The following is an 18,517-nucleotide window of genomic DNA, read 5'->3' as shown; positions in this document are numbered from 1 at the left end:
ACCACAGGCCGCTGCAACTTCTTTGCGAGACCTACAATCTCCAGCACAGAACTGCATTTTTTAAGCATTTCCGCAGCGGCAGAAACGCTTAAACGCTTGGTAGAAGGTCTGCCATGTTCTCCAATGATAATCCGCATGTGCTGTGCACATGCTGTGGAAATTTCCACTGCTGATTATCATTGCGGAAAAATCCGCGGCACTATGAATTATTTTGCGGAAGCGCTGCGTTTTCACCGCCATTGACTTTCATTGGAACGCATGGAATCCGCATCACTGGATCTGTACATGCGGAATCCAAGCGTTTCAATGTGCGGATGGTACCCGGGTACCATAGAACTTGTAAAAAAAAGAATAAAATAAAAAAATATTATGCTTACCTTCTGATGGCCCCCGGTGCGCTCGTCTTCACTTGCCGGCAGCTCGTGGTGGAATGAAGGACCTGCGCTGACGTCATAGTCATGTCTGACGTCATAGTCAAGTGACGGCAGGTCCTTCAGTGTACTGCGATCTGCCGACAAGCCAGGACGGAGCGAAGCAAGACTCCGGGGGACATCGGAAGGTAAGTATAGATTTATTTTTAAACATTCTCTACGGTCACATTATATAAATCCATGCCGTTTGCATGTATTTATATAGTGTGACCAAGTTGACAAGCACTTTCCAAGTGATGCTAAAATCGCTTGTCAACCCGCATGCTGAAATGCATGTGAAGAACGCTTCACATCCGCTTGTCCCTGGCAGGAAAAACGCATGTACAATCCACATGTACAATCCGCATGCGTTATTTTTGCCAGGAGAGATGCAGAAACGCTCAGGAAAAATCCGCAGAATTTCTGCATCGTGGGCACATAGCCTTATACTCACCACCTTGGCGCCTGTTGTGCACATCCCTATAGGGCTTCTCCAGTTAATTAACATGTAGCCAAATGATCTTTCCAGGACCTGGCCGTCTCACTCTTGAGATTAGCAGCCAGCCACCATTGCTCACTGCTCAGGTCTCTTGTCGGCACAGGAAAAGATGCCCTGTTTCACCAGAACATGGAATGCAAAAATCTTGTAGTTATTTTGACAGGAAAACGTGCATCATTATTTTTTTCAATAAAATGTGATGGCTTTTGCTAGCTTATTCTTATTCAATCCAGTTTAAACAAGGGAAGACTGATTAAAACCTAATGACACATGAGTCCAATTATTCCATCTGATTTCTTATTAAATTTAATGTAAAGATAAGAAAGGGAGAAAAACCTGATTTTTGCCAATAATTGAATTCAATGTGGCCACTGATATGACAGTAGGCATGAATTAGTCTTTGAATCGTTTTTTTTATTTTATTTTTTTTTAGTATATTATCTGTGCCCAAGGTAAAAACTGGTGACAAACAGGCTCACTCTTAGTCAGGAACAAGATATATTAATGGTTATGTCTGTATACATGTCTGTCGAGCAGCCATAGTTATAAGCAGCTGAATTGTAAAGGTTATGACCACACAAAGCACCTAAATCGCTGCGGGAGAAATGAAGGGAAACTAATAGCAGGGTAGTACAGGTGGGCTTGGCTGAGAAATGCCGGTTGAAGGTTAAGGTAGCTACTAATAAGGTCATGGAAACAAAATGTATAATTATGTACTAAGTATTTTGGCATGTAAAAGTTTGAGCACCCCTGGTCAAAATTACTGTGATTGTGAACAGTTTAGCAAGTTAAAGATTTAACCACTTTGCGCCAGAGCCTGTTTTTGCCTTCGTGACCAGGCCAATTTTTTCAATTCTGACCACTGTCACTTTATGAAGTAATTACTCTGGAACGCTTCAACGGATCCCCCTGATTCTGACATTGTTTTTTCATGACATATTGTACTTCATGGTAGTGGTAAAATTTCTTTGATATCACTTGCATTTATTTGTGAAAAAATCGGAAATTTGGCAAAAATTTTGCAATTTTCAAACTTTGAATTTTCAGGCCCTTAAATCAGAGAGATATGTCACACAAAATAGTTAATAAATAACATTTCCCACATGTCTACTTTACATCAGCACAATTTTGGAGCCAAAATTTTTTTTTGTTAGGGAGCTATAAGGGTTAAAAGTTGACCAGCAATTTCTCATTTTTCCAACAAAATTTACAAAAACATTTTTTTAGGGACCATATCATATTTGAAGTCACTTTGAGGGGTCTTTATGACAGAAAATACCCAAAAGTGACCCCTCAATGTGCTCAAAACCACATTCAAGAACTTTATTAACCCTTCAGGTGCTTCACTGGAATTTTTGGAATGTGGAAGAAAAAAATTAACATTTAACTTTTTTCACAAAAATGTTACTTTAGACCCAATTTTTTTTATTTTCACAGGGGTAACAAGAAAAAATGGACCCCAGAATTTTTGGTGCAATTTCTCTTGAGCGCTCTGATACCCCATATGTGAGGAAAAACCACTGTTTGGGCGCACAGCAGGGCTCTGAAGGGAAGGACCGCCATTAGACTTTTTGAATGTAAAATTTGTTTGAATAATTAGCGGACACCATGTTGCATTTGGGGAGCCCCTGATGTGCCTAAACAGTGGAAACACCCCATAAGTGACACCATTTTGGAAACTAGACCCCTTAGGGAACTTATCTAGATGTGTGGTGAGCACCTTGCACCCCCAGCTGCTTCACAGAAGTTTATAATATTGAGCCATAAAAATAACATTTTCAGTTTTCCCACAAAAAATGTTTTTCATTCCCTAATTTTGCATTATCATAAGGGTAACAGGATAAATTGCACCATGAAATTTGTTGTACAATTTCTCCTGAGTACGCTGATACCCCATATGTGGGGGAAAACTACTGCTTTGGTGTACGGCAGGGTTCGGAAGAGAAAGGAGCGCTATGTTGGCTGGGATAGGTGGCAGACACCATGTCGCATTTGAAGAGTCGCTGACATGCCGAAACAGCAGAAACCCCCACAAGTGACCCCATTTTGTAAACTACACCTCTCAAGGAATTCATCTAGGGAAGTAGTGAGTATTTTTTAATTTTTAAATTTATACCATTGGGCAGTGAAAAAAGCATAATTATATTTTTACCACAAAAAAATGTTTTACCCTCAGATTTTACATTTTCACACAGGGCAATGGGTAAAAATGGTGCCGAAATGTGTCACACAATTTCTTCTAAAAGTGTCAATACCCCATATGTGGCTGTATCGTACCACTCAGCCATACGGCGAGATCTGGGGGGGACGGAGCGCTATTTGACAATTGGAGAACAAATTATCGTAGAATAGGCATTTGGATTTGGGAGCACAACATTTTCTGAATTTCTTTTGGGGGGCAAGGGCCATTTTGCTTTTCCAGAGCCTTTCTGCTTCCAGTAACTTGGCAGTCCCTTATATTTTTAACAGATGACGGACCTGAGTGGGGACTAGCTTTTTTTGAGGACCGAGTTGAAGCTTTTATTGGGAACATTTTATGTAACATTTATCCGGCGCTCGAGGCTGAGCACTTACATCGGGATTTCCATCTAAATTTCCAAGTGATGTAATTCAGATGAAACCCCTGCGGGATCCATTCACTGTAATGAGGCAGCAGAGTTACTCTGGACTCCGTCTGGCCTCTGTTTAGTGGTGTCCTATTTTTCAGAAGTGCACAAAACAGTGGCCAACCGCACTTTTATGCACGCCTAAAACAAATGACACCGTGGGATCCCAGGCCAGACGGCGTCCACAGTGGCCTATATCTGCCTCATTACAGGGAATCTTCCGTCATGGGTTCCGGCTGAATCACATATTTCAGAGATTTACACGGAAACTCTGGCGTAAGTGCTCAGCGCAGAGCGCAGGATAAATGTGTGCCGAGCCTTACTGCGATCTTTGGGAGACATAATAAACAAATCAGTAGCAGGTGAAGAATTGGTTTTATTTATTTTTTTACGCCGTTCCTAGTGTGATATAACTCAGAGGTCCCCAACCTTTTTTGCACCAGGGACCGGCTTTAAGCAAGACCAGTTTTCCATGGCCCGGTGGGGGTGGGGGCGGGGGCGGGGCTTTGGTCATATGGGGGTGGGGTTATGGAGGGGTGGAGCTGTATGGGGAGGATGCTGGCGGGACCTCGGTGTACAGCGCTGCTAAGTAGCAGCATTGTACATTGAGCGTCAGTGTATACAGCGCTGCTGCTTAGCAGCGCTACACACTGAACACCGGTACCGGGAGCCGCGTCACTGAAGCCAGTCTGCTGCCCCAGCACGCCCCACATAACATGTTCTGCCGGGGGCGTGTCAGTGAGGAGAGCCTGCCGCCCCACCCCGTCAGGAACACACCATGCTGTGCAGGAGGGCCGCGTCACTAAGACCCGCCCCGTGACGTACAACAGGTACCATGCTGTGCTGTGGAGGGCTGCGTCACTAAGACCCGCCCGACGCCCCACCCCGTCCTGCATAATGTTCTCTGCCGGGAGCTGCGAGCTGTCACGGCTATGGCAGAAAACATTATAAATCCACACAGAGCGAGTTCTGACCAGGCGCAGGGCCGCGGAGCTAGCTGTCAGCGGCAGGGCCGGCTCCAGGTTTTTCTGGGCCCCGGGCGAAAGAGTCTCAGTGGGCCCCTTTAACACATACCACGATTCATGATGCAGAGATACGGCGGAGAAATATATATATATAGTACAATGCAAAGATTTCACTTCATGAGTGATATCTATTCTAAATTCTACAATAGCTCAGAAACCGGTGAATCGCTCCACACAGAATAGTGGCCCCCATATAAGGCTCCATACGGAATACTGGCCCCCATATAACGCTTCATACGGAATACTGGCCCCCATATAACGCTTCATACGGAATACTGGCCCCCATATAAGGCCCCATACGGAATACTTGCCCCCATATAAGGCCCCATACGGAATACTTGCCCCCATATAAGGCCCCATACGGAATACTTGCCCCCATATAAGGCCCCATACGGAATACTGGCCCCCATATAAGACCCCATACGGAATACTGGCCCCCATATAAGGCTCCATACAGAATACTGGCCCCCATATAACGCTCCATACAGGATACTGGCCCCCATATAACGCTCCATACAGGATACTGGCCCCCATATAACGCTCCATACAGGATACCGGTCCCCATATAATGCTGCATGCAGGCTGTTACCCCCCACATAATGCCCCATACAGGCTGTCCCCCCCCTTATAATGCTCCATGCAGGCTGTTACCCCCCACATAATGCCCCATACAGGCCCCTCCCTTTTAATGCTCCATGCAGGCTGTTACCCCCACATAATGCCCCATACAGGCTGCCCCCCCCCCTTATAATGCTCCATGCAGGCTGTTCCCCCCCACATAATGCCCCATACAGGCCCCCCCCTTTTAGTGCTCCATGCAGGCTGTTCCCCCCCCCACATAATGCCCCATACAGGCCCCCCCCTTTTAGTGCTCCATGCAGGCTGTTACCCCCCACATAATGCCCCATACAGGCTGCCCCCCCTCTTTATACTGCCCCATGCAGGCTGTCACCCCTCCTCTTTATACTGCCCCATGCAGGCTGTCACCCCTCCTCTTTATACTGCCCCATGCAGGCTGTCACCCCTCCTCTTTATACTGCCCCATGCAGGCTGTCACCCCTCCTCTTTATAATGCCCCATGCAGGCTGTCACCCCTCCTCTTTATAATGCCCCATGCAGGCTGTCACCCCCCTCTGTATAATGCCCCATGCAGGCTGTCACCCCCCCTCTTTATAATGCCCCATGCAGGCTGTCACCCCTCCTCTTTATAATGCTCCATGCAGGCTGTCACCCCTCCTCTTTATAATGCCCCATGCAGGCTGTCACCCCTCCTCTTTATACTGCCCCATGCAGGCTGTCACCCCTCCTCTTTATACTGCCCCATGCAGGCTGTCACCCCTCCTCTTTATACTGCCCCATGCAGGCTGTCACCCCTCCTCTTTATACTGCCCCATGCAGGCTGTCACCCCTCCTCTTTATACTGCCCCATGCAGGCTGTCACCCCTCCTCTTTATACTGCCCCATGCAGGCTGTCACCCCTCCTCTTTATACTGCCCCATGCAGGCTGTCACCCCTCCTCTTTATACTGCCCCGTGCAGGCTGTCCCCCCCTCTCTTTATACTGCCCCGTGCAGGCTGTCCCCCCCTCTCTTTATAATGCCCCGTGCAGGCTGTTCCCCACCTTATAATGCCCCATGCAGGCTGGTCCCCACCTTATAATGCCCCATACAGGCTGTCACCCCTCCTCATTATAATGCCCCAAGCAGGAATCCCCCCCTCTTTATAATGCCCCATGCAGGCTGGTCCCCACCTTATAATGCCCCATGCAGGCTGTCACCCCTCCTCTTTATAATGCCCCAAGCAGGAATCCCCCCCTCTTTATAATGCCCCATGCAGGCTGTTCCCCACCTTATAATGCCCCATGCAGGCTGTCACCCCTCCTCTTTATAATGCCCCAAGCAGGATGCCCCCCCTCCCCTCTTTATAATGCCCCATGCCTCCATACATTAAAAAAAAAAAAAAAAAAATCAAATACTCACCTCCCTTCTCCTCACCTGCTACCTGCTGCCCGCCGCTCGCTGCTCGGCTCCGAACTCCAGCGTTGTCGTTTCTTCCCGCTCAGCGCTCCCTGTGACGGCTCAGGGGAGGGCGCGGTGTAAAAACGTCACCGCGCCCTCTGACCTGAGACGTCACAGGGAGCGCAGAGCAGGAAGACAGCTGATCTGCGGAGGCACGGGGAGAGGTAAGTATCGGGCTGCCGGGGCCCTGAGCAAGCGGCGGAGAAGGGCGGGCGCTGACACCGCTCTCCTCCGCCCATAGCCCAGCGGGGTGCGCGACCGCCAGTGGGCCCCTCTGCCTGCTCAGAGCCCCGGCATTTGCCCGGGTGCTGACGCCGGCCCTGGTCAGCGGCGCCGCGGACCGGCTGAAAAACCCCAACGGCCCGGTCCTGGTCCGCGGACCGGCGGTTGGGGACCTCTGATATAACTGATTAGATTACTTTATTCTTCGGGTCGGTGCGATTACAGAGATACCAGATTCATAACGGGTTTTTATGATTGACAGCTGTCACACACTAAGACGCTTTTTTTTTGCAAAATCTAGTTTTTGCATCGCCATATTTTGAGAGCTATAATTTTTCCATATTTCGGCCGACAGTCATGTGACGGCTTGTTTTTTGCGGGACGAGTTGACATTTTTATTGGTACCATTTTTGGGTACGGGACATTTTTTGATCGCTTTCTATTCCGTTTTTTGGGAGGTAAAATTAACAAAAAACAACAATTCAGGAATTGTTTTTTGAGGGTTTTTTTTTTATGCCGTTCTGCGTGTGGTAAAAGTGATCAGGCAGCGTTATTCTTCGGGTCAGTACGTTTACAGCGATACTACACTTACTGTATATTTTTTTATGTTTTGGCGCTTTTACACAATAAAACAATTTTATAGAGAAAATATTTTTTTTTTATTTGTCTGCTGATGGAGCTGTATTGCGGCTTTTTTTTTGCGGAACAAGATGACGTTTTCAGCGGTACCATTTTTATTTCCATTTTGCTTTTTGATCGCATTTTTTTCCACTTTTTGTTTGGCGATGAGGAAAAAGCATAGTTTTTTGCTCTGTTTTTTATTTCTTTTTATTACGGTGTGCACAGAAGGAGTGAATTAGTGTGACAGTTTTATAGCTCGGGTTGTTTCAGACGCGGCAATACCAAATATGTGTACTTTTTTTATTTTTGCATAAATATACGGATTTATCGGTTTAATATTTTATTTATTTTAATTTATTTATTTATTTTTTTTTAACAGTTTCAAAACATTTTTTTTTTTACTTAGTCCCTGTATGGGACATTAATTTTTATTTTTCTGATCCCTGATCTCATGTAATGTAATAGACATATATTACATTACATGAGATCTTCACTGATTTTCACAGTCAGTCTCCTGCCAGGCTTCAGCTGCAGGCTGAGCCAGGCAGGACACCATATATGGCAGAGCTGGAGGCGGTCATGTGACCTCCAGCTGCCATAGCAACCCAAGGTCCTGGAAGGTATCAGGGGTCGACGGATCGGTAAGTGGACGACCCCGTCTCCTCCTGCTGTCTTCTATATGCCGCGATCACTATAGATCGCGGCATATAGAAGACAGCAAAGGGTTAACATCACTGGGACCTGATCCAATCAGGTCCCGATGATGTTCCCTGTCAGAGCTATCGCTCTGCACCGCTCCTGCAGCGCTTGCAGGACCCTGGGGGTCCTGAGCGCTGCGGGACCACCCACTGTTTTTAAACGTCCGCGCTGCACAGAGCCCAGGAAGCGCGGACGTTTATCTACAGTGGGCGGTCGGGAAGCGTTTAAATGATCTCTCTCTTCACCCCGTGCCCGTTTTCACCTGCATGACCGGGCCAAATTTTACAATTCTGACCATTGTCACTTTGAGGTAATAACTTCTGGAACGCTTCAACGTATCCTAGTGATTCTGAGACTTTTTCATGACATATTGTGCTTCATGATAGTGGTAAAATTTACTTGATATGACTGGCGTTTTATTTGTGAAAAAATCAGAAATTTTGCAAAAAAATTAGGACATTTCGCAATTTTCAAACTTTGAATTTTCATGCCCTTAAATCAGAGAGATATGTCACACAGAATAGATAATACATAACATTTCCCACATGCCTACTTTATATCAGCACAGTTTTGGAAAGAACATTTTTTTTTTGTTATAAAGTTAGAAAGGTTGAAGCTGACCAGCGATTTGTCATTTTTCCAACCAAATCTACAAAACCATTTTTTAGGGACCACATCACATTTGAAGTGACTTTGAGTGGCCTTTATGACAGAAAATACCCCAAAGTGACACCATTTTAATAACTGCACCCCTCAAGGTGCTCAAAACCACATTCAAGAAGTTTATTAACCCTTCAGGTGCTTCACAGGAATTTTTGGAATGTGGATGAAAACTGTGAACATTTAACTTTTTTTTCACAAAAAATTTAATTTAGACCTCCATTTTTTTTATTTTCGCAAGGGTACCAGGAAAAAAAAAATGACCCACGTAATTTGTTGTGAAATATCTCCTGAGCATGGTGATACCCCATATGTGGGGGAAAACCACTGTTTGGGCGCACAGCAGGGCTCGGAAGGGAAGGAGCGCCATTTGACTTTTTGAATGCAAAATTTGCTGGAATAATTAGCGGACGCAATGTCGTGTTTGGGGAGTCCCTGATGTGCCTAAAAAGTGGAAACCCCCCACAAGTAACACCATTTTGGAAATTAGAGCCCTCAGGGAGCTTATCTAGATGTGTGGTGATCACCTTGAACGTCTAGGTGCTTCACAGAAGTTTATAACTTTGAGCTGTAAAAATAAAATTCACATTTTTCCCACAAAAAAATGTTTTTCAGCCCCAAATTTTGCATTTTCATAAGAGTAATAGGAGACATTTCACCATGCAATTTGTTGTACTATTTCTCGTGAGTACGTTGAAGCCAAATATGTGAAGAAAATCTACTGTATGGGTGCACAGTAGAGCTTGGAAAGGAAAGTGCGCCACTTGACTTTTTGAATGCAAAATTTACAGGAATAATTAGCAGACTCTGTCGCGTTGGACCCCCCACCCCTACAAGTGACACCATTTTGGAAACTAGACCCCTCAGGGGTAGTTGTGTAGTGGACACCATGAAGCCCCAAGTGCTTCACAGAAATTTATAAAGTACAGCCTTGACAAAAAAAAAAAAAAACCTTGGGTAACAGGAGAAAATCGATCCCAAAATGTATTGTGCAACTTCTCCTGAGCACGCAGATACCCCATATATGGGGGGGGGGGGGAATTGTTTGGACGCACGGCAGGGCTCAGGTAGGAGTGACATTTTGGAATGCAGACTTTGATGGAATGGTGTGCGGGTGTCATATCGCGTTTGGAGAGCTCCTGATGTGCCTAAACATTGGGAAAACCCTCACAAGTGACCCTATTTTGGAAAGTAGACCCCTTAATAAGTTCATCTAGGAGTGCAATGACACCACAGGTCGGTCTCAGAATTTTATACCATTGAGCAGTGAAGAAAAAAATTACATTTTTACCACCAAAATTTAGCCCCAGACTTTACATTTTCATACTGGGAAATGGGTAAAAATGGCACCAAAATTTGTCCCACAATTTCTGCTGAATGTAGAAATACCCCATATGTGGCTGTAAAGTACTGCTTAACCACACAGTGAGACTCTGGAGGGACGGAGCTCTATCTGCTTCCTGGAGCGCAGATTTTCCTAGAATAGTATGCAGACTCCATATACACATCTCCTCGATGCTAGAATAACAGAATCCCCCTTCAAGTGACCCTGTTTTAGAAATGATACCCCTTTGGGAATATATCTACAGATTATAGTGACAATTTTGACTCCATGGGTGTTTTCCGGAAACAAGCAGCAGTGGATGTTGCTGTGTCAAAATTGCAAACTGACGTGGCAGTAACCAGCTCGTTATTCTGGAGACATGTAACCTTTAAATTAGACGGGCTCTTATTGCTAAAGAAATGCAAAACATGTTGATGCTAAATGTGGTTTAGGTACACTGTGGGGCTCAGAAGGGAGGGGGTATTTGGGTTTGAGAGTGCAGAATGTGCTGAATTTCTTTTGGGGGCGAGGAGCCATAGCGCTTGTCAGGATCCTATATGCTAGCAGTAACGTGAAAGCCTCGGTTTCCAATGACAGATGCCAGACCTGAGTGGGGATTTTCTTTTTTTGTGGGTTGATTTGGAGCTTTTGTTGGGAACATTTTACTTAACATATTGAATCACATTTATCCGGCGCTCTACGCTGAGCACTTATATCAGGATTTCCATCTAAATCTCTGAATGACGTGATTCAGATGAAGCCCACGAGGGATCCCTTCACTATAATGAGGCAACAGAGTTACTCTGGACTCCGTCTGGCCTCTGTTCAGTGTTGTCCTTTTCAGAATTGCACAAAACTGTGGCCGACGGCACTTTTATGCACTCTTAAAAAGATGGACACCACTGGATCACAGACCAGACGGCATCCGCAGTGCCTCTTTCTGCCTCATTACAGGGAATCTTCCGCCTGGGGTTCTGTCTGAATCACATATTTCAGAGATTTACATGGAAACCCCGGTGTAAGCTCTCAGCGCAGAGCGCAGGATAAATGTGAACCAAGCCTTACTACCATCTTTGGGAGGCACAAATCAGCAGCAGGTGACAGATTGGTTTTATTTATTTTTTATGCCGTTCCTCATGCTGTATAAGTGATTAAACGACTTTATTCTTCGGGTCAGTGCGATTACAGCCATACCATTTTTATATCAGGTTTTTATGTTTGGCAGCTGACACACACTAAAAAACGCTTTTTATTTCAAAGCATCGCCATATTTTGAGCTTTAATTTTTCCATATTTTGGCAGACAGAGTTATATGAAGGCTTGTTTTTTGCGGGATGACTTGACGTTTTTATTGGTACCATTTTCATACACTTGACATTTTTTGATCGCTTTCTATTCCGATTTTTGGGAGGCAGACTAAACAAAAACCAACAATTCAGGATTAATTTTTATGGGGTGTTTTTTATGCTGTTCCGCGTGTGGTAAAATTGATAAGGCAGCGTTATTCTTCGGGTCAGTACGATTACAGCGGTGACACATTTATATTGTTTTTTTATGTTTTGGTGCTTTTACACAATAAAAGCTATTTTATAGAAAAATATTTTTTTGCATCCCTTTATTCTGAGAGCTATAACTTTTTTTATTTTTCGGCTGATGGAGCTGTGTGGTGGTTTGTGTTTAATGCGGGACAAGATGACGTTTTCAGCGGTACCATTTTTATTTATATTCGTCTTTTTGATCGCGTGTTATTATTTTTTGCTGAGTTTTTTATTTTTTACAGTGTTCACTAAAGGAGTTAACAAGTGGGACAGTTTTGTGTCAGGTCGTTCTGGACGCAGCAATACCAAATATGTGTACTTTTATTTATTTATTTATTTATTTATTTTATTCATAATATTTATTGATTGGTACATTATATTTTTATTTTTGGTGGATTATTTTTATTTTTTATTTTTTTATACTTTTACAATTTTATTTTCTTTTTTTCATATTTTAACACTTTTTAGACTTTTATACTTTGTCCCACTATGGGACTTTTCACTTTTTACAGTCTGATCGCCTGTATAGCCTCTATAGAACGCTTGGAAGAGTTTAGCTAGTCTGTTTTTAAAGGGAACCTGTCAACAGAAAAAAAACACTATTAATCTGCAGATCTAGGGTGAATCTGCAGGTTAATAGCATTATAATGGTGGCCAGCGCCTGCACGTAGCCTAATGCTGCAAGGAGAAAATTAACTTTATTCTCTCCAGCAGCGTCCCCAGTTCAGTCAGGTGCCGGCTTAGTCATCGCTCTGGGTATACAGAGCAGTGGTTGTAGCTGCACCCCAGAGTGCAATCTTTTATTAGGCGTGTTGTGCTCGCACTGAGCTTTTTTCAGAAACCATCTACATAACACAATCAGTATGACAGGGAGAGGGGGGGGCTTAAATACTGAGGAAAAAACACCAACACTTAAGGAACCGCTCACCTGGGTGTGAACATATGGTTAACACTGTAAAAAAGACTAATACTGGTTTAAAATCAAAAGATATAGTTAAGACCTAAATGTGTTATGTAGTTTGTTTTTGAAAAAAAGCTCGGTGTGAGCACTTAACGCGTAAAAATAAAAACTATGAGATTGTTATTCCATTCTGGAACGGCTTCCTTCATACAGTAGTGCAGTCTACTCTGAAATGTCAAATCTCCTTTTCCTACTAATCGATATGAAAAAAGGGTTCACCATCTACTGACGGGACTGCAGCAGCTGTAATATTCATGGGTAATCATGACAGTCGCAAGCCTTGCAGGTGAGCACCTCCATAACTCTCTTCTCAACTACCTTTCAATATCATCCATGTGTGCTTGTCTCCTCCACTTTTATTTTTTTAATCATTTGTCATACACCTAATGGAAAAGATAGGTCAGCTCCACCGCGTCCCCTCTACAGCATGAGGGGCAGATAGGGCAGCTCCACCGCGTCCCCTCTACAGCATGAGGGGCAGATAGGGCAGCTCCACCGCGTCCCCTCTACAGCATGAGGGGCAGATAGGGCAGCTCCACCGCGTCCCCTCTACAGCATGAGGGGCAGATAGGGCAGCTCCACCGCGTCCCCTCTACAGCATGAGGGGCAGATAGGGCAGCTCCACCGCGTCCCCTCTACAGCATGAGGGGCAGATAGGGCAGCTCCACCGCGTCCCCTCTACAGCATGAGGGGCAGATAGGGCTGCTCCACCGCGTCCCCTCTACAGCATGAGGGGCAGATAGGGCAGCTCCACCGCGTCCCCTCTACAGCATGAGGGGCAGATAGGGCAGCTCCACCGCGTCCCCTCTACAGCATGAGGGGCAGATAGGGCAGCTCCACCGCGTCCCCTCTACAGCATGAGGGGCAGGTGGGGTCAGCTCCACCGCCTCCCCTCTGCAGCGTGAGGGGCAGGTGGGGTCAGCTCCCCCGCCTCCCCTCTGCAGCGTGAGGGGCAGGTGGGGTCAGCTCCACCGCCTCCCCTCTGCAGCGTGAGGGGCAGGTGGGGTCAGCTCCACCGCCTCCCCTCTGCAGCGTGAGGGGCAGGTGGGGTCAGCTCCACCGCCTCCCCTCTGCAGCGTGAGGGGCAGGTGGGGTCAGCTCCACCGCCTCCCCTCTGCAGCGTGAGGGGCAGGTGGGGTCAGCTTCACCGCCTCCCCTCTGCAGCGTGAGGGGCAGGTGGGGTCAGCTTCACCGCCTCCCCTCTGCAGCGTGAGGGGCAGGTGGGGTCAGCTTCACCGCCTCCCCTCTGCAGCGTGAGGGGCAGGTGGGGTCAGCTCCACCGCCTCCCCTCTGCAGCGTGAGGGGCAGGTGGGGTCAGCTCCACCGCCTCCCCTCTGCAGCGTGAGGGGCAGGTGGGGTCAGCTCCACCGCCTCCCCTCTGCAGCGTGAGGGGCAGGTGGGGTCAGCTCCACCGCCTCCCCTCTGCAGCGTGAGGGGCTGGTGGGGTCAGCTCCACCGTCTTCCTCCGGTCTCTAAGCAGACATGCCCAATTTGCATGTTTCAAACTGATACTTCTTAACTGCAAAGGTCAATGCAAATATCTGAGGTTGACACATTTGGCTTCCACCACTGATGTGCCGGCCATCTATCTGCATGTGGATTCGGAGGAGCTGGCCCACTTGCTTGCATAATCTTCAGAAATAAGTACAGGTGAAGAACTGAAATAAATTAACTTTTTGATGATATTCTTATTTAGTGAGAAGCACTTGTAGCTTGCAAACTTTCTTCTATGGCGTGCGTAAAAATTCACACAAATGTTCTGCAACTTTATGTGAACAGGCTGTAAAAACCCCATTCACAATGTAAGGCTATGTTCACACACGTTGTTTTTTTTTCAGCTGCAAATTTGCTGCGAACGTTTCTTTGGCAGGAAAACAGCTGCGTTAAAAACACAGGTTTTGCTGCTTTTTCTTGACCACCCAATACTTCCTATGGGTGATAAAATGCTGCCAATACCCAGCAAAAAGCGCAGGTGCGTTTTCTGCTGCAAAAACGCTGAAAGAAGTGACATGCTCTATTTTCCAAAAAACACAACCAAGTCACAAAATACACAGCAAAAAAAAACAAAAACGTGAATTCTCTAATTCTGGTTTCTCATGGACTTTGCTGGTACTGCTAGACGCAGATGACAATTTGCATAATAATCTGCAGCAAAATACACTGCAAAACACAACGTGTGTGAACATAGCCTCAGAGATGTAGATTGTTTGCGGTTTTCATGTGGATGTCTGCACAGAATCTGCGCCAAAATCTGCCCCTGGTTTCGATGTTTACCATAGCCATTAACACAAAGATCTAATTGTCAGACTAGAAGGGAGGAAAGCAATAAGGCTTGCTGGGTGTAAGGCTACGTTCACATGTCCAGTAATGAACCGTTAATGCGGCATCCATTGTTGTCTATTTCTAACAGATCCGGCAAGAAAAAGCCTAAATAAACAGCAGCTAACAGCCATTAATCCTCATATACTTTGTTTTGCAGCAAAACTGCTTCCTGCTGACTGCGAAGGCAGAAAAGATCCGGTAATTGTATTTTTTATGGCTTTCTTCTTTATTTAGTTTCTATGAGAACGTATGTAATTTTTATCTATCTGCACATCTTTGCAAATTACTGTCTGTCCAAGTCCAACCAGTGTAACAGTGATGCATTCACAATAATCTGTAATACCCGTATATTATGCCAGTGTTTAGTGTACTGGCTGTTTATGCTGTGTAAATAACATTAGGATGTTGTCGTCTTTTTTCACAAAGCAGCCATTATTTGTGAGGTACAACGTCATTTTTCCAGAGCTATTTAATGGAAGTTTAAGCTTTATACCTCCTATAGTTTAGCATTGTTTTACGCCAATCTTTGTGCCAAGATGTTGATAGCATAGGCACCTCTAAAATCATCGTGCTCTCCAGTTAATCCAAGCCCACTTCCCACCAACGCAAACCCTCTTTATTTTGTATTAAACACACACAGGTTTAAAACTAGACAAAACATTATTTGGAATATTTTTAGGGCTGCAGTTGAGCCCCAGCAAATAACATGTGCCCCAGCAAATAACATGTGCCCCAGCAAATAACATGTGCCCCAGCAAATAACATGTGCCCCATTGTTTTCCATTGTCTGAGCAACATTCTTGCGTGACTATTCGGTTACATAGAAACAATGATGGAACAAATGATGAAATCTCTGTACAATACAAGATCTATTGTGATCTGTTTTCTAAAGTAGTCTAGTTACCATTCTGAAACATGAATCTGATGTTTCACAAAACCAGTAGCAGAAGACGGGGTAAAAGAACCAAATGGGTTACAAAAATAATACTATTTTACTAGCAAAATTTAACATGTTAATTTTCCATGACTGTCCAGTATTCCAGAATATTTTATAATCCAGCATCTATCAGTGTCTGTTATTGCCAGGTTATAAATTATATGTCTATTGTTAATAATCTTCATTTGAGAATTTAAATTCTCCATTGTTCTTGTTTCCTATTTATTAAAGTTAATTCTTTATTCTATTTATTCTCCATTATTTCTACAGTTTTGCAAAGCCCAGCAAAAGGAAATTACTCTCCAAATCTTGTCAGAATTGTATGATTTTTTGTCCTTAGAGGCCGGTACGTGTTTATTGTTCCTTTTGTTAAAAAGAACATTTTATGATGTGCCATAGCATTACAGCAACTTTCTGCTACAGATCTAGATTGCCTGCTGCTAAGTCTTGTCAGTAAGTGCTATTTAATGAGCAGCTACACCGAGAGCCCCCTGCCAAATCCTAAATGGTGTAGTCACCATTGTACATAGAAGGTTTACAATAAATTCTAAGGAGTTGAGTAAGTCTCTAATTACTTTCTATCTCTTTTTTTGTACTGATCTTTGAGCTGCCCGTGCAAATAAGGTAAAACTTGCCCGTATCTTCAGATTTTGGAGCAAAAGACCAACCATCTAGTGTGTAATGGTCACAAAACTACCCCTCCTGTTGGCTGATCATTGTGCTGTATTGGTATTTTGTAAATTAGTGTATCAAAAAAAGTCCAGTGTATTAAATTATTTAAACTGTACATTAAACAGTATAGAAAAAATAGTAATGCCAGAATTTACTTTTTTTTCCCGGCTGCTGCGCGTTCCAAAAAAAATTCAGCTCAAGGCACAAAAAAAATTAGTGCTCGCATAACTCCTTGATGGTGAAATAAAAACGTTAAGACTCAACAGAAACTGCAACAAACGTATGCTGAATATTAAAGTGAAACAGACCAGTAATAAGAGAGTGCCCCTGGCAAAGCATGTTTGTGCGAAACGTGCGTTGGGTGAGATTGGTGTCTGAATGTCTTGTTGCAAGTTTGTTTGTTTTACATTTTTTTTTTCTTAGTTTGATGTGTTTATTATTTCTTGGGTATTGATTCACTTAGATATTCAGCATAATTTAACCAGTTAATCACCAGGCCATTTACCTCCCTTCCTGACTTGATTTGGATATTTAAATAAAAATTTTTTTTTACTACGAATGGAGCTTACCCTTGGTTATTTTATATTCCGTTTTTTTGTTTGTTTTTTTTGCTGATATTGAGGGGAAATTTAGAGAAAATTAGGAAATACGATTCCTTTTTTTTAATTTTAAAATATGTTTTTACAACCATAAGACTGCAAAAAAATAACATTTTAAATAGCGTTTCCTTTTTTATAAAAATTATTTTTTACATACTGGATATTTTTTTTTGATTGGGGCGGGGCTGGAAAGTTTTTTTTTTTTTTACATGTGTTTTTATCATGTTTTTGCCACTTTTTGTCTCTTTTTGGTGTGGCAGGCTTGAATTAAAGCTGCTTTGTTTTTACTACTTCCTAGTATTTGGCTTTGACAACACTTTGATACACTTGGGTGCAGATTATGTGTATTTTTAATGCGTTTTCCTCAACTAATGTAAGTCAATGGGGAAAATCTGCACATAAAACTCAGCGTACCCGCAAGGGAAATTGACCTGCTGCGGATATGAAACGCGCACCGCAGGTCAGTTTACTGTAAGATAAAGCACAGTGGGCAGGAGATCTCTATAAATCCCCACCACTTTGCTGGATCTGTAAGATGCTGCTATTTTGACGCAGCAAGAATATGCATCATCAAAACCGCACCAAAAGCTCATCGTGGGAACGTAGCTTAATATGAATTCTTTTTGTTTCATATTTTAGTTTTGCTATTTTTATTTTTTCAGTTCTTGCATACAATTTGCACTCTAGAAGGTCTTAAGACTTTTGGGTGGCATTTTAACAGATCAATACATTCCCTTTTAACTGGGCTGGTGTATTTTTGGATTGTTCTGTGTTGCAATCGGGTCTTGTTCATGCTTTAACGGTATATGGGCAGGATATTGGGTATAGGAACCTAAGCTGGCATCCCGACCTTAAACTTGTCAATTATGTGATATACTTTTTCTTCCATGTTATTTTGATCTTCTTAACCTATGGGTACATGCCAGTCCTTTTAGCTGAACTTTCTTTCCTACATTCTTCTATTAGGCCGTTTTGAGTGTGGAAATCCATCTGGTCTGAGTAGTAAATGTATCCCCATCACCAGAGCAAAAGCGCACGTGATGGTAAGTAGCTATTCAGACTGGAGTCACCTTACTGTAGTCACTGGATCCTCAAGGCTGTCCCTGGTCTTGTCTCCTCCCTAGAATGTTAGTGGCTATACTGCAGACAGATTTGACGCTGCCCTGGAGTGGTTACTGAGGAATGACACACATCTTGGCATATGGTGAGTGGATGTGAATACTGAAGCTTCTTTGAAGAAACTGAAACCTTGGTGTTAGGCCCCTTGCACATGACAGTATTTACAGCAATATTTTGTGTAGTCATTATGTAAGCCAAACCAGGACGGAAACAGAAAACTGTAATAAGATTTGCAATGCCTCCATATTTTGGACCCACTCCTGGTTTTGGCTAACAAATACTGACC

At 44.0% G+C, this 18,517-nt stretch overlaps 1 protein-coding gene across 2 annotated transcripts in view; it reads left to right on the top strand.

The window, feature by feature from the left end:
* Window positions 1–18,517, top strand: part of LEMD2 (LEM domain nuclear envelope protein 2) — a 50,653-nt gene that overhangs the window by 13,521 nt on the left and 18,615 nt on the right. For both annotated transcript variants that reach the window (XM_073666511.1, XM_073666510.1), the window contains 4 exons: window positions 15,062–15,102; window positions 16,112–16,187; window positions 18,079–18,155; window positions 18,237–18,316. In XM_073666511.1, the coding sequence (XP_073522612.1) occupies window positions 15,062–15,102; window positions 16,112–16,187; window positions 18,079–18,155; window positions 18,237–18,316 (274 nt within the window). The remainder of the gene's footprint in view (window positions 1–15,061; window positions 15,103–16,111; window positions 16,188–18,078; window positions 18,156–18,236; window positions 18,317–18,517) is intronic.

This window comes from Phyllobates terribilis, unplaced genomic scaffold (assembly GCF_046119375.1).
Source record: "Phyllobates terribilis strain yellow unplaced genomic scaffold, ASM4611937v1 Scaffold_2__4_contigs__length_985480577, whole genome shotgun sequence".
Taxonomy (NCBI): Eukaryota; Metazoa; Chordata; class Amphibia; order Anura; family Dendrobatidae; genus Phyllobates; species Phyllobates terribilis.
Note: the sequence above shows the minus strand (reverse complement) of the source record. Positions and strands in the feature narration are given on the sequence as shown.